Genomic DNA, 15174 nt, shown 5'->3' on the forward strand with positions numbered 1-15174 from the left:
CTTACTCTGCTCTCCTCCCTAATCTCAGGAACCGAGAGAACAAGCTCCCCCGGTCTGCCCCACTTTATAGTGTAGAAATCCAAACCTTTAATCCAATATACAAACAAAGAAGTCTCTGATACAGTCACTTATCTGAGGCATAATGGGATTCCTCATGAGAGTGCACCACCCCACATCATGTAACAGTCAAGGGTGTGGGGAAAACCTTAGTCTTAAAACTAAGCCTTAGGCTATAACCACCCTGCCGGTTTATAGCCTATCCCCCACACCAAATGCAAACTATAAGTGAGTAAACAAATATATCAATTATTTACAAACTTATTTGACCAACATAGCCTGATAGGGAAAACTGAAGAGATTAAATTTTAGCTTGAGTAATGGTGGTTTTGGTTATGGTCAGTGAGCATAATGGTTACTGAAACTAAAAGCTTTGTTCCAGGAACTGGGATACCTGAACAGGCCTACCTGGCTTAACAGACCTGTGAGAGATCCACCTTTGTCAGGCATATAGGACTTCCCAAGATCTGCAAGCAGCCCACCTTTGTGCCCCAGGGGACTGCAAGCAAAGCCTTTGTACTCCAAGAACAGAATGCTCTCATTCTCCTGCTGTGATCCAATTAACTTTCACTATGATCTGATTAGCTCTTCCTAGAAATTCCAAAACCCTTACCTGCCCTTTTCTTCCCTTTATAAGAAGGTTGGCTGGGATAGGGGGTTGGGATGATTTGGGACTGTAACCTCTGTCTCCCCAGATTGCCAGCCATCTGAATAAAACACTCATAAAGATTTAATTCCTGTCTCTACATTTTTGGGTGAATTAGTGACAGGCAACACAAACTTCACTTTTTTCCAGTTTCCAGCCTATCAAATAAATCTATCTGCCAGCTCGCTTAGAAAATAAAGGAACGGCCCTGGCTGGATAGCACGCTTGGGCCGAGTGTTGTTCCAATTGGGTTCAATCCCCAGTCAGGGGCACATACAGGAACAAATCCATATTTCTCTCTCTCTCTCTCTCTTTTACCCCTACCTCTACCTCTAAAATAAATTAATAAAAGAATGTAAGTGATTTGTGTCTATGAAGTGCCAAATAGTTCTAGACTTGTGGAGACAAGCGCGGTCCCCGCTGCTGTCTTGGCTGCCCTCTCCATCTCCTGTCTTCCAGCAGTACTTGCTGCGCATTTCAAAACAGCAAGTTTACAATGACACTTTTTAATTTTTACTTATTTATCTTTTATTTTAGGCCTTATTATTGACTTCCAAAGCAGAGATTTCGCGTTTTTCTCTACTTATCACCTACTCACATTTTTCCAATCCCGTCATCCTTCTCATTTGGTTATTTTCATTTTAGGTAGATCAAACATTCCTGGTAAAGGGTGTAATATGCATTTGCAGTGTTTTGGGCACATTGAACTCTGCAATAAAGGGAAAAGAGGACTGGGATGAATGAAACTCTTAAAAAGTATTAAGCAAAAAAAAGAAGAAAGAGCAGGAAGAGGGAAGAAGAAGGAAAATAAAAGGAGGTAGAGGAAGAAGAAGAAGAAGAAGAAGAAAAGAAATGTTAAGCACAGACAATAAACTTGTAGCTTATAAAACAGAGGCAAGCCTGACCTGTGGTGGCACAGTGGATAAGGCATCAACTGAGCTGGAACGCTAAGGTCACTGGTTCAAAACCCCAGGCTTGCCTGGTCAAGGCACATATTGGAAATGATGCTTCCTGCACCTGCCCCTTCTCTCTCTCTCTTTTTCTCACCCCCCCTAAAATGAATAAACTAAAAATAAATAAATAAATAAAATAAGACAGAAGCCAAACTCATAGAAGTATGGATATTGAGTAAACAAGAACAAATGAGACACAAGCAGGATTCACAACATGTGTCTATACAGTAAGTAAAACAGTAACCTATAAGAGAGAAAACAGTCATTAGTACAAAAAGAAAAGGATGGAAAGAACAAGTCATGAGATACTGTAGAATTGTGCTCCTGAAACCTATATAATTTTATTAACCAATGTCACCAAAACAATTCAGTAAAAAATGTTTAAATAGTCCTGGCTAGAAGGTTCAGTTGGTTAGAGCATTGTTCCCAAGCACAGAGGTAGCTGGTTTGATCCACAGTCAGGGCACATACAGGAACAGACTGATGTTCCTGTCTCTCCCTTCCTCTCTCTCTAAAATCAATAAATAAATTTTTAAAAAATGTTTAAATAAAATAAATTGAATTAAAATTAAAAGTCATGATCATACCTCCTGTGGACTGACAACTCTCACCTCTAAATCAGTCACCCATTAGTGACATTCACTATTATCCCATTCTGGGCCCACGTGCTCTGCCCTAGAAATGCACATACAATTTATGGCTGTTCACCAGGCCAGTTGGCAAACTATAGCTAAAACCAGGCCTGTTTCACTGGCAGAATCAGTGTGTCATTGGTACTTTACACTTTCTGTCTGGGGACCCTTTTTCAAACCAGTTTTGGTTTTCATAACTACCCCACCACTGAGGAAGGATGAAGCAGCAAGAGACAGGACATAGGAACACTGTGTAGGTAAGAAAAACAGTTTCCTTAACCCTATTAAGGTCCCTGGCTAGGTCTGAGAATTTAACTGACAAAGATGGATTAGCAGGAGAAAAACATAAATTTATTTAATGTAAGTTTTACATGGCATGGGAGTCTTCATAAGGAAATGAAGACTTGAAAGAAATGGTTAAACGACAGAGAGAAAGGAGAGGGGAAGGGGTGGAGAAGCAGATGGGCACTTCTCCTGTGTGCCCTGGCCGGGAATCGAACCTGGGACTCCTGCACGCCAGGCTGATGCTCTACCACTGAGCCAACCGGCCAGGGCCACCTGAGTGTTTTTATGCTAGGTGTAAAGAATGGAAAGTCGTGGGAAAATATGGAAGGTCAAGGAGTATGCACTAAGTATAGAAAATGGAAACCAGCTGGCCAGTTGGCTCAGTGGTAGAGCATTGGCCCACGTGTGGATGTCCCAGGTTCAATTCCTGGTCAGGGTATATAGGAGAAGCCTCTTTCTCTCTCTCTTCCCCTCCTGCAGCCATGGCTCAGTTGGAGGGAGTTGGCCCTGGGCACTGCCAATGGCTCCATGGCCTCCATCAGGTGCTAAGAGCTTGGTTGCTGAGCAACAGAGCAACGCCACAGATGCGCATAGCATCACCCCTAGTGGGCTTGCCAGGTGGATCCAGTTGGGGCATATGTGGGAGTCTGTCTCTGCCTCCTCTCCTGTCACTGAATTAAAAAAAAAAAAAAAAAAAAAGGAAACTTAGCAAGGCCTGCTGATTCAGTGTCTCTGTCTTGAAGATAAGGATGTTTCTCTTCTTCAGATACGGGAGGGCCTCTTACATGAAGATTTTATGAACTAGAAAGATCAGATAGATTTTCCTGCTTCAGCTGTTTTCTCAAAAGCCCTCAGGTTAAAATATTCACTTGTGCCAAGGTACCATATTTTATGGGTAGCATGTCTTGAACCCTATCAATTTATCCCTTAACTTGGGAAGATCCTTCCACCTAGCTTGTTTCCTTTTTTTTTTTTTTTTTTTTTTAATTGATTTTGAGAAAGAGAGAAAGGTAGAGACGCAGAGAGAGAACCATTGATTTTGTTCCACTTATTCATGACATCGTTGATTGAGTCTTTTGTGTGCTCTGACCAGATCAAACCGGCAACTTCTGAGCTTCCCAATGATGCTCCAACCAACTGAGCCTTCTGGCCAGGGCTTGTTTCCTATTCTTTAAAAACAAAATTCGCCTGACCAGGCGGTGGCGCAGTGGATAGAGCATCGGACTGGGATGTGGAAGGACCCAGACCCCGAGGTCGCCAGCTTGAGCGCAGGCTCATCTGGCTTGAGCAAAAAGCTCACCAGCTTGGACCCAGGGTCGCTGGCTCCAGCAAGGGGTTACTCAGTCTGCTGAAGGCCCGCGATCAAGGCACATATGAGAAAGCAATCAATGAACAACTAAGAAGTCGCAACGCACAACAAAAAACTAATGATTGATGCTTCTCATCTCTCCGTTCCTGTCTGTCTGTCCCTGTCTATCCGTCTCTCTGACTCTGTCTCTGTAACAAAACAAAACAAAAACAAAAAAACCCCCACAAAATTCAACAGACAAAATTTAAAACTTCTTATTGTCTTTATTCAGTGATTCATGCATTGGGCAGCATCCAGTTTAGCAAATAGAAAGGAGCTTCGAAGAGCTATATAAGGAAAAGATTTCACAGGCAAAAGGGAGCAGATATAAAGAAGTTGTACTAGATTTTTTTTTTTTAAGCAGGTTGTTTATTTCAGGTTACTTTATGGCATGGCTGGAGTCAGTCAGGCAGGTTATCTAACTAGTGCTGATCAGGACATTTCTGACTGACTAATTTAAAAGTCAATTTCTGAGAGAGCTGAAACTGTAAGTGTAGGTTTGGTGAGGTGGGGCTTAGCATAAGCAATTCCATTCGGGGCCTGTTGTCTTTCTTTTTCTGTTGTTTTGTTTTTAGCATTTTATATCTGTTTGCTTACCTCATTCTTTTCACTTTGTTTTTTCTGGTTTTTTGTTTGTTTGTTTTTAAGTGAGAGAAGGGAAAGAGATGAGAAGCATCTCTAGTTGCAGCACGTTAGTTGTTCATTGATTGCTTCTCATATGTGCCTTAACTGGAGAGCTCAAGTCAAGCCAGTGACCCCTTGCTCAAGCCAGCGACCTTTGGGCTCAAGCCAGCGACCATGGGGTCGTGTCTATGACCTCATGCTCAAGCCAGTGACCCCGCACTAAATCTGATGACCTCAGGGTTTCAAACCTCCGCGTCGCACTCCAACGCTCTATCCACTGAGCCACTGCCTGGTCAGGCCAATCTGTTTATTTTTTTTAATCTCTTGAGAATAGCTTCCTTGACATATTCTTTCATAGTCTGCTTTTTATTTTTTCCAGTTTGCTTTTTCCTGTTTGGCTTTTATCTCATCTTTTGAACTAGAAAGGAAAAAGCACGTTAACTAGAAAGATGTTATAAATTTTTAAGATTTGTTTAATGCAGTCATATTAAGCTTATTTAGAGATTGTTTCTGAACTATCCTCTCAGTAGTTTTAGCTTCCATTGCTTTTGGCTGTTTCTGTCATGTTTAAGTAAACTGAAACTTTACCATCTACATCGCACACCTTCCTAGAGCTATGTTTTTTCTCACCTTTTAAACCTGGATTTCTTGAGGGAGACTATATGTCCATCCTTTTCACTGTCTCACCTCTTCATCTGAAATCTGATTTTTGCCCTCTCTTCTCAGAGACTGTTGTAGGAGAGTGTCCCAGGGCAAAGGGAGAACAGCTGAGAGATGAAACACAGGTGTAGAAAGTTAAAAAAGCCTTAGAGCCGTGCTTCTTAAACTTTAGCACACATCAAAATCACCAGTGTTAACACAGTGATTAGGAGTCCCGGTCTTTGATTCAGTAGGTACAGGTTGGAACTCGATAATTTTTTTTAAAGATTTTATTTATTGATTTTAGAAAGAGGAAAGAGAAAGAGAATGGTGAGGGGAAGGAGTGGGAAGCATGAATTTGTAGTTGCTTCTTGTATCTGCCTTGGTCCAGCAAGCACCACCGCCACAGGTCAGGCTAGTTCATGTAATCATATCTAACAAGTTACTAGGTGCTGTTGATGCTGCTTGTCTGGAGGCCACACCTGAAAATCACTTGAATAAAGTCTGTGACATAACATGTTTATGGCTACTCCTCACCCCCTACAAAAATATTTATATTAATTAAATTTTTCCATTGATTTGAGAGAGACAGAAAGGAAGAAAGGGAGGAAGAAAGAGAAGCATCAACTTGTCCCATTTAGTTGTGCACTAACTGATTGCTTCTCCTACTTGCCCTGACTGGATCGCAGAGTCAACAATCTAATGTGCTACCCAGCCAGGGACAAAAATATTTCTTGATCATAATTTTAACTTTTACTTTTTACTAAAAACAAACAAGATTGCTTTTGAGTATTTTCTCATAGTTTCCAGCTTAACAGGGAACTGGTGAGGTTGCACATTGACTAGGAGATGGGAAAAAGAAGAACAAGGCCCCGGGAGACTTTTTCTACCTCCTGTAGAAAATCAGCAGTTGCTGACCTGTGGTGGTGCAGTGGATGAAGTGTCAACCTGGGATGCTGAGGTCACCAGTTCGAAACCCGGGGCTTGCCCACTCAAGGCACATATGGGAGTTGATGCTTCCTGCTCCTCCCCCCCTCTAAAAAAAGAATAAATAAAATCTAAAAAAGCAAAGAAAATCAGCAGTTAATGACAGTGCTCTGTGCTAGAATTCAGTCCTCATATTTGGGAGAAGGAGCAGCAATTTATAAATTTAATTCATTTCAGCTGCTTACAAATGTTAACCATACTTAAATATATAGCTTATTAAACAAATTAAAATTACAGATCTAAAATACCAAGCTAGGAGAAAAAAAACAAAATAAAAGAATAAATAAAATACCAAGCTAATAAGCTGTTTATAAGACACTTATTTCTCCTCTACTTTCCCTCACTAGCAGACTTCCCATCCCAACAAATTCAGTTAAAAAATAAGAAATTAATAAAAATAAATAAGATGAGTCAGGTAAGAAAACTTTGTTAACTTGATCAGGAGTTAATTCGAAACGAAGGGGAAACTGCTCTTTTCTGCTCCCTTGAAGTCCAGTTCACAAAACCAGCAGACATCTCCAGAAGCAGAATTTTTTTTTAATATTTTTTATTTATTCATTTTAGAGAGGAGAGAGAGAGAGACAGACAGACAGAAAGGAGGAGCAGGAAGCATCAACTCCCATATGTGCCTTGACCAGGCAAGCCCAGGGTTTTGAACCGGCGACCTCAGTGTTTCCAGGTTGACACTTTATCCACTGCGCCACCACAGGTCAGGCCTCCAGAAGCAGAATTTGAAAAAAGAAAAAAATAAAGCTAATTTTTTTTTTATATGAAACATTTCATGAATTTGTGCATCATCCTTACACAGGGGCCACGCTAATATTCTCGGTATTATTCCAATTTTAGTGTATGTGCTGCCAAAGTGAGCACAACAGCTAAATTTTATGGCAACCTTAGGGAGACACAACCACAGACGCTCTTGATAAGTTTTCCATCCTCTTTGACAGAGGGCATGATTACCTTAATGCAGAGCAGATGAAAGTCATCTATTAGTCCACCAGTAGGACTATTCCCACTCACCTTAATCCCTTAATCATCACCATTTGCATTTAAATGGGCTGGCTGATTGGCTTACCTGTAGTTCTTAAGAAGAAACCGGACCTAGATTTTTAGGCCGTTAGCTGTTCCTTTCACCACGTTTTGTTTGAATTTGGATTTTTTTTTTTTTTTCGCTATTTCTGGGCTATACGGAACTCTCCGGACTACTTTGTGGCAAGTTGAGAGTTTCGAGCTCCCCTTTTGCCCCAGCCCTTCGTGGGGATCTAGGAGGAGCTTCAGGCTCTGGCTAGACTTCCAATGGACTCACCAAAGGTTAGCCCAACCTCGACCCCGGAGTCGTCTGAGATGCCCCATGAAGAAGATTCCGGTAAGCCAGATAGTGCCCTTCTTGGCCACAAGGGGTTGGGGAAGTCAAGAGTCTGCCTTCCTTTCTTCTATTAACCTCAGTGCTTTAAAGAGTACGGTTTTCCATTGGGTCCCTCCAGTGGAAAAAAACCACGGAGGGCAAAGACGAAAGCGGGGGAAGGGTATTCAACTGTGTTGCTTGCTTACTATCTATCTATACTCAGGAACACTTCAATCTGTAAGTGCAGTTTCTGGGGAAAGGCAACCGAAATTCTGCTCGTACGTGGCTCCTAGCGTCTTGCGTACAGTATTTCCATCGGCAATACACGTCAGGAACGACAAAAAGGAACAAAATACAAGAAACCTAAACTTCCATTTAACCTACAGGTTTTCTTAGTCTCACCAACATTTTCGGGATTGGCTTACTTACTAGCTAAAACCCTTTAACCGCAGCCAAGTCAAATTCAGTCCCTGCTCCCCCCATCTGGGCTGGCCCAGATGGCTGCTACAGCAAGCTCCACCGCTCATGGGCTCTGGGTTCCTGCCCTGGGCTCTGGGGATAAGTTTAGCTGTGGACTTGGAAAAAAAAAAATCTACCCTTTAGGAACGTTATAAACAGGAAAGTAGCTTTTCAGGAAATAGAAGGAAAGGGTGGGTTCATAGAAGCAAGCGAATGTGCTCCAGGCTCTCCAGCTCCACCACCTACACTGCCCAGGCAGCCATTAGTCAGGATAATCTGGTTTCAGAGGAGCGAGTCAGTGTGGCCACTGACAGAACCAGGAAGGTGGGGACCTAATTAGGTTTGGGTAGAAAGACTTACTACCATGAAAAAGCTGGGTATAACTGGAGAGGTAATGGCCATTTCAAACTCTAGGCTACTTAAGGATGGGGGAAACTGTTGTAACTGGGGTTTCTTCGGCTGTTCCACAAGTGTAGTTCTTTTTTCAGGTTTCTTTATCATTTTTTTTTTTTTCTGAAGCTGGAAACGGGGAGAGACAGTCAGACAGACTCCCGCATGCACTCGACCGGGATCCACCCGGCACGCCCACCAGGGGGCGATGCTCTGCCCCTCCGGGGCGTCGCTCTGCCACGACCAGAGCCACTCTAGCGCCTGGGGCAGAGGCCAAGGAGCCATCCCCAGCGCCCAGGCCATCTTTGCTCCAATGGAGCCTTGGCTGCGGGAGGGGAAGAGAGAGACAGAGAGGAAGGAGGGGGGGGGTGGTGGAGAAGCAAATAGGCACTTCTATGTGCCCTGGCCGGGAATCGAACCCGGGTCCCCCGCACGCCAGGCTGACGCTCTACCGCTGAGCCAACCGGTCAGGGCCTATCATTTTTTTTTAAAGATTTTATTTATTCACTTTAGAGAAGGGGGGAGAGAGAGGAGGGGGAGGAGCAGGAAGCATCAACTTCCATATGTGCCTTGACTGGGCAACCTCAGCGTTCCAGGTCGAGGCTTTATCCACTGCACCACCACAAGTCAGGCTTTATCATTTTTATAAAGTGGAGCTGCTGAAATTTGTTCACTGAAACATTCTGACTTGTAATAATGCTTTACCTCTCTTCATTTATATTAAAAATTCACAAACAAATGAAAATGGAATACCTGCCAATGCCTGGTTTCTGTCCCATATTTTTTCACTTGAAATTATATACTTAGCTACTTTTTAAAAAATTCTTATTTATTGATGAGAGAGAGAAAAACATTGATCTATTTCTGCATGTTCTCCAACCAAGGATGGAACCGGCAACTCTTGCATATGGGAATGACACTCCAACCAACCAGCCATCTGGCCAGGGCTATACTTAGCTACTTTTGACCTCATGAAAAAAATATAACATTTAGAACTATCAATAACAGGAAAAGAGAGGGCTTTGTTTTTTCTTGTTTTTGTTTTTTGTTTTTTAGAATAAAATGGTTCCCATAATAATAGATTCTTACATACATTTTTTAATATATACCCCCAAGTGTGCAGCGTGCTAAGCTATGCAGGGGGTATATGTGATCCTTCATCCTGGGGAACATTCCATCATCCATGTTCACCTGTTTAAGAGCAGACCTAATTTAAACCTGAAACTACTGACTTTGGGATAATGAAGTTAACCCTACCGGATCTTAGATTTCTCTTTTCTTTCAGCTGGCACTCAAGCTGAGTCAGAGGTACTAGCAAAGAACCTCAGTAACTTGACTCTCAACCCCAGCACCAAGGTCCCTTCACTTCTACCAGAAGCCCCCCTTCGACCAGAAGCCCAACAACAGGACAGAGCAAAAAACGTAAAGGGGCTTGGACTGGGGCTGGGTGAAGGCACGATCTACAGGAGGAGACGCGGAGTGAGAACTTTGGCAACTGCTCGGAAAGAAAGGATGCAAAGGATGTTACAAATTATTAGATACCGCACCATATCCCTGGTGAGTTTGTGATCTAGGCAGACAGCTCTGCCCATCTGGGAGGGTAGGGCAATAGTGATGACTGTCAGTAAGTCATCATCTACACTCCTGAGTGCAGGGTATGAATAACATGTTTCTCCAACTTCCTTCTTATGGCAAATGTTTAACATATTTTTCTAATTAAAAATTTTTTTTTCATTGATTTGAGGGGGAAGGGATAGAACGAGAAGCATCAGCTCATTCTTCTATTTAGTTGTTTCATTTAGTTGTATACTCATTGATTGCTTCACACACATGCCCTGGCCAGGGATCAAACCTAGGACTGGGATGATGCTCTATCTAGTGAACCACCTGGCCATGGCCTTTAATTTTTATTAGTTAATTTTAGAGACGAGAGGGAAACATCAAAGTGTTCCTCTTATTTATGCGTTCATTTGTTGCTTCTTGTATGTGCCCTGACTGGGGATCGAACTTGCAACCATAGCCTGTTGGGATGACGCTCTAACTAACTCAGCTAACCAGCCAGGGTGCAGATGTTTAACATTAACACTAACATTTTCTTGATAGTTTTAATTTTTTAATAGGTTTTAATACATTGTTTTTTCTTTCCATGAAGCTTCAAAAAACCCCAGAGGAGAGGAAACTGGAGGTAATAGGAATTTCCTTACTATACATAGTTTTTGGTGTTTTGTTTGTGTTTTGTTTTGTGGAGAGGGAAAGGGGAATTAATTGGCTTAGACTCTGAATCACCAGGAACTAAGAAAAAAAATAAGTTTGTTCTTTTTTTTTTTTTTTAATCTTTTTTAAAATTTTTTTTACAGAGCCAGAGAATGAGTCAGAGAGAGGGATAGACAGGGACAGACAGACAGGAACGGAGAGAGATGAGAAGCATCAATCATTAGTTTTTCATTGCGCGTTGCAACACCTTAGTTGTTCATTGATTGCTTTCTCATATGTGCCTTGACCGCGGGCCTTTAGCAGACCGAGTAACCCCTTGCTGGATCCAGCAACCTTGGGTTCAAGCTGGTGGGCTTTTCCTCAAACCAGATGAGTCTGCACTCAAGCTAGCGACCTTGGGGTCTCGAACCCGGGTCCTCTGCATCCCAGTTCGACGCTCTATCCACTGCGCCACCACCTGGTCAGGCAGTAAGTTTGTTCTTAAAAAGTCTTTTTTTTTTTTTAGAGCAGATTTAGGGTCACAGCAAAATTGAGCAGAGTACAGAGAGTTCCCATGTACCTCCTGAGCCCACAGACTCACAGCCTCCTCCATCAGTATCCCATACCAGAGTGGCCCAGCCTATGCCATATTCCCAAGGCTGCTCTAACAACATTAGATTTGAGGGTACAAGAAATCATTTCATTATTTCTATTAACCCAACTAATCCATTATTTTTTTCAGATTGAATCAAGATTCAGAAGATTCAGATGTAGCTGCCGTTATTGCCTATATCATGGAGATATTTCTGATAATATCAACATGGAAAATAATTCTGACATGGAGTTGATTTAGCCATTATTCTTTCTTGTACTTTTTGTTTTCCTTGCCAGTAGCTTTAAGGTAACATGCAGCAGCTTGAGAGCTACTCTGCTCAGATAGACTGTATGCCAATATGTTGATAACCTATGATAGAAGTTCTGTGATATCTTTTTCTTGCATCTTTTTCTTGTCTAACTTGATGTCAATAACTTATAAGGAATCTATATAATTTACATTTGAATAGCTTCGGTTCCTTTTTTTTTTTTTTTTTTTTTTTTTTTTTTTTTAGTAGCAAATGTGTGTATAGAGAATCTTATTTAAAATCTGAGGCCAATTTGAGACTTTTTAAAAATTGTTCTTTATGCCCTGGCCAGATAGCTCAATTGACACAGAGGTTGCTGGTTCAATCCCTGGTCAGGGTACATACAGGAACAGATAAATGTTCCTGAGTCTGACTCTCTCTCTGCCTCTCTCTTCCTCCCTTCCTCTTTCTCATAAATCAATAAAGCTTTTTAAAAAAAACTTTTTAAAAATTGTTCTTTATTCAAAAAGCATCAACTCAGAATGCTGAGGTCACCGGTCACGAGTTCGAGACCCTGGGCTTGCCTGGTTAAGACACACGAGAAGCAACAAGTTGCTTCCCACTTCTCCCCACCCCTAAAAATCAATAAATTACTTTTTTTTTAGTTAGGATTTTTATTTTTTTTTTAGATTTTATTCATTTTTATTGGAGAGAGGGAGAGAGGAAAGAGAAGGAGGAGGAGCAGGAAGCATCAACTCCCATATGTGCCTTGATCGGGCAAGCCTGGGGTTGTTTTTGTTTTGTTTTGTTTTATTTTTCCGAAGCTGGAAACGGGGAGGCAGTCAGACAGACTCCCGCATGTGTCCGACCAGGATCCACCCAGCACACCCACCAGGGGGCGATGCTCTGCCCCTCTGGGGCGTCGCTCTGTTGCATCCAGAGCCATTCTAGCACCTGAGGCAGAGGCCACAGAGCCATCCTCAGTGAGTGCCTGAGCCATCTTTGCTCCAATGGAGCCTCGGCTGCGGGAGGGGAAGAGAGAGACAGAGAGGAAGGAGAGGGGGAGGGGTGGAGAAGCAGATGGGCGCTTCTCCTGTGTGCCCTGGCCAGGAATTGAACCCGGGACTCCTGCATGCAGGCCGACGCTCTACCGCTGAGCCAACCGGCCAGGGCAAGCCTGGGGTTTTGAACCAGCACCTCGGCATTCCATGTTGACACTTTATCCACTGTGCCACCACAGGTCAGGCAATAAAATTTTTAAAAATGAAAAAAATTGTTTTTTGTTCTTGTTCCTTTATTGAATCTATTAGGGTGATGTTGATTAATAAAATTATAGGTTTCAGGTGTGCAATTCTGTACCTGTATACAGGTGTTCCATATATCATCTGTATATTGTATTGTGTATTCACAGCCCTTGTTCTTAGTTTAACAGGGAGATGTTACTTTGTTTAAATTAATTTTAGAGAGAGAAAGAGAGAGAGAAACATCAATTTGTTGTTCACTTATTTATGCATTCATTGATTGGTTGTTGTATGGTCCCTGACCAGGGACCAAATCTGCAACCTTCGTGTATGGGGAATGACTAACCAACAGCTAACCGGCCGAGTAATACCTGACATTGTAATATTTTGTGTTTTCCTACTGGGAGGAAACCTTACACATTTGGATAAGATTAAAAAACAATGGGATAGATATTTTGTACATATCAATTTCCTGGAAGAGATAGCAAAAAACAGGGAAGTAGAAGAGAAGTAAAGGTCTTGAAAGGAGGAAATTAAACATGATGGTATAGAATAGTAAGGGAAGATGCCATCTAACAGTATTTCACATGGGTTATTTTCTTTTTCATGACTTGTCACTACACAGACCTGAATTTCTTTGGGATACAAAAGATGAAATTTGTCATCTACCCTCCCATTGCCAATGTGTTTGAAGTGTTTTGTTTACTTAGATACCCAATTCTTTGATTTTTTTCTCAAAGAAAAGCAGCGAGATATGGGGGCAGGGGGGATAAATGCCATGCTGGTAATGTAGGTAGGTAAGAACAACCTGTCAGTACGCAGAATGGAGTGGAAAAGGAAACAGCCCAGACCTGGGGGATTGGTTGCGACAGAAATGGCAAAGAAGTAGGACAGTGATGTGTTATAAAAGGATGTTAACATACACTGCCTAGTTAGGTCTTTGAAGTCATTCTACTTAGCTACTTAAACACGAATCTACTAGCACGGATAAACACAGGGTAGTCTTCTGTTGTTAAAATTGCAAGGTCTTAGTAGCACAGTCATCTTGACTATTCTATATGAATTAGAAAATCAGACTAGTTTTTTTCATGCCCTGACCAGGGATTGAACCTGCAACCTTGGCATGTTGGGACAACACCAACCAACTGACCCACCGGGCAGGGCAGACATTTTTTTTAAAAAGCCATTAAGGTGCTCGCTTCGGCAGCACATATACTAAAAAAAGCCATTAAGGTGGTAGCACAGTGGATAGTGTTGGACTAGAACGCAGAGGACCCAGGTTCGAAACCCCGAGGTTGCTGGTTTGAGCGTGGGCTCATTTGGTTTGAGCAAGGCTCACCAGCTTGAGCCCAAGGTCACTGGCTTGAGCAATGGGACACTCGCTCTGCTATAGCCCCCTTGTCAAGGCACAAGGGGGCTATATATGAAAAAGCAATCAACGAACAACTAAGGTGCTGCAACAAAGATCTCATCTCTCTCCCTGCCTGTGTTCCCTATCTGTCCCTCTCTCTGTCTCTCTGACTCTGTCACACACAAAAAGCCAACTTATGTTTATTGCAATCATGTTAAATATAGATACAAACTGATGAGATTTAATAATCCAAGAATGTGGATGAACAGAATTCTTTATGTTCTTTAGTGCCATTCATTAAATTTTTTTCTTTGTAGAGTGCTAGGGTCTAAGGCCACACCACCCTGAACACGCGGGATCTCATCTGATCTCCAAAGCTAAGCAGAGTCGGGCCTGATTACTACTTGGATGGGAGACCTCGTACGAATACCGGTGCTGTAGGCTTTGACCTAACCTGTGGGGGCACAATGGATAAAGCATCAACCTGAAATGATGAGCTTGCTGATTTGAAACCCTGGGCTTGCCTGGTCAAAGCACAATGAGAGTTGATGCTTCCTGCTCCTCCCCCTCTTCTCTCTCTCCCCTCTCTCTTTAAAAATAAATAAAAATTTAAAAAGTGCTAGGCATTGTTCTAAGTATTTTATATGCATTAGCTCATTTAATTCTCAAAACAAGTATATGAAGCATGCTACTTTTAGTATCCCCATTTTGGAGAAAACAAGCAAAAGATAAAGTTCAAAACAAGGTTTTCAAGGCTACACAATAAGCAGCTTATGTGAGATGAAAATTGACTGAGTCAAGTCAGTACTTTCAGCCTAACCCTATTGTCTGCGGATGGCCTCTGAATCCTTCCACAGTTGCAGCAGGGCTTCTGTCTGAGTGCCTGGGCAGTAGGTGCGATAAACACAATGAAAGGTGAAAGTTCTGCTGTCCCAACAATCTTTAGAGCATGGGGCAGGGTACTAAAACTCTTGAGTCCTGGCTGGGCAGGGCATTCTTTTTTTTTTTCTTTTTTCTTTTTTTTTATTTTTTTTATTTATTCATTATAGTGAGGGGAGAGAGAGTGAGAGAGAGAAGGGGGGAGGAGCAGGAAGCATCAACTCCCATATGTGCCTTGACCAGGCAAGCCCAGGGTTTTGAACTGGCAACCTCGGTGTTCCAGGTTGACGCTTTATCCACTGC

General features: G+C 42.2%; 1 protein-coding gene, 2 non-coding genes and 1 pseudogene across 3 annotated transcripts; 3 read left to right on the plus strand and 1 right to left on the minus strand.

Moving 5' to 3' along the window:
• Nucleotides 1-6934: 6934 nt before the first annotated feature.
• LOC136390266 (U6 spliceosomal RNA) lies at nucleotides 6935-7041 on the minus strand. The gene has a single exon (XR_010748693.1). It is a non-coding gene; the product is annotated as a U6 spliceosomal RNA (small nuclear RNA).
• Nucleotides 7042-7464: 423 nt separating this feature from the next.
• DPPA3 (developmental pluripotency associated 3) lies at nucleotides 7465-11411 on the plus strand. Its single transcript, XM_066361236.1, has 4 exons — nucleotides 7465-7537; nucleotides 9651-9922; nucleotides 10518-10550; nucleotides 11301-11411. The coding sequence occupies exons 1-4, from the start codon at nucleotides 7468-7470 to the stop codon at nucleotides 11409-11411; spliced, it is 486 nt and encodes a 161-aa protein (XP_066217333.1). The 5' UTR covers nucleotides 7465-7467.
• On the plus strand, nucleotides 7964-8096 carry LOC136389816 (small nucleolar RNA SNORA5). The gene has a single exon (XR_010748384.1). It is a non-coding gene; the product is annotated as a small nucleolar RNA SNORA5 (small nucleolar RNA).
• Nucleotides 11412-14318: 2907 nt separating the features above from the next.
• On the plus strand, nucleotides 14319-14436 carry LOC136390088 (5S ribosomal RNA; annotated as a pseudogene).
• Nucleotides 14437-15174: the final 738 nt, after the last annotated feature.

Source organism: Saccopteryx leptura, chromosome 1, assembly GCF_036850995.1.
Source record: "Saccopteryx leptura isolate mSacLep1 chromosome 1, mSacLep1_pri_phased_curated, whole genome shotgun sequence".
Classification (NCBI taxonomy): domain Eukaryota; kingdom Metazoa; phylum Chordata; class Mammalia; order Chiroptera; family Emballonuridae; genus Saccopteryx; species Saccopteryx leptura.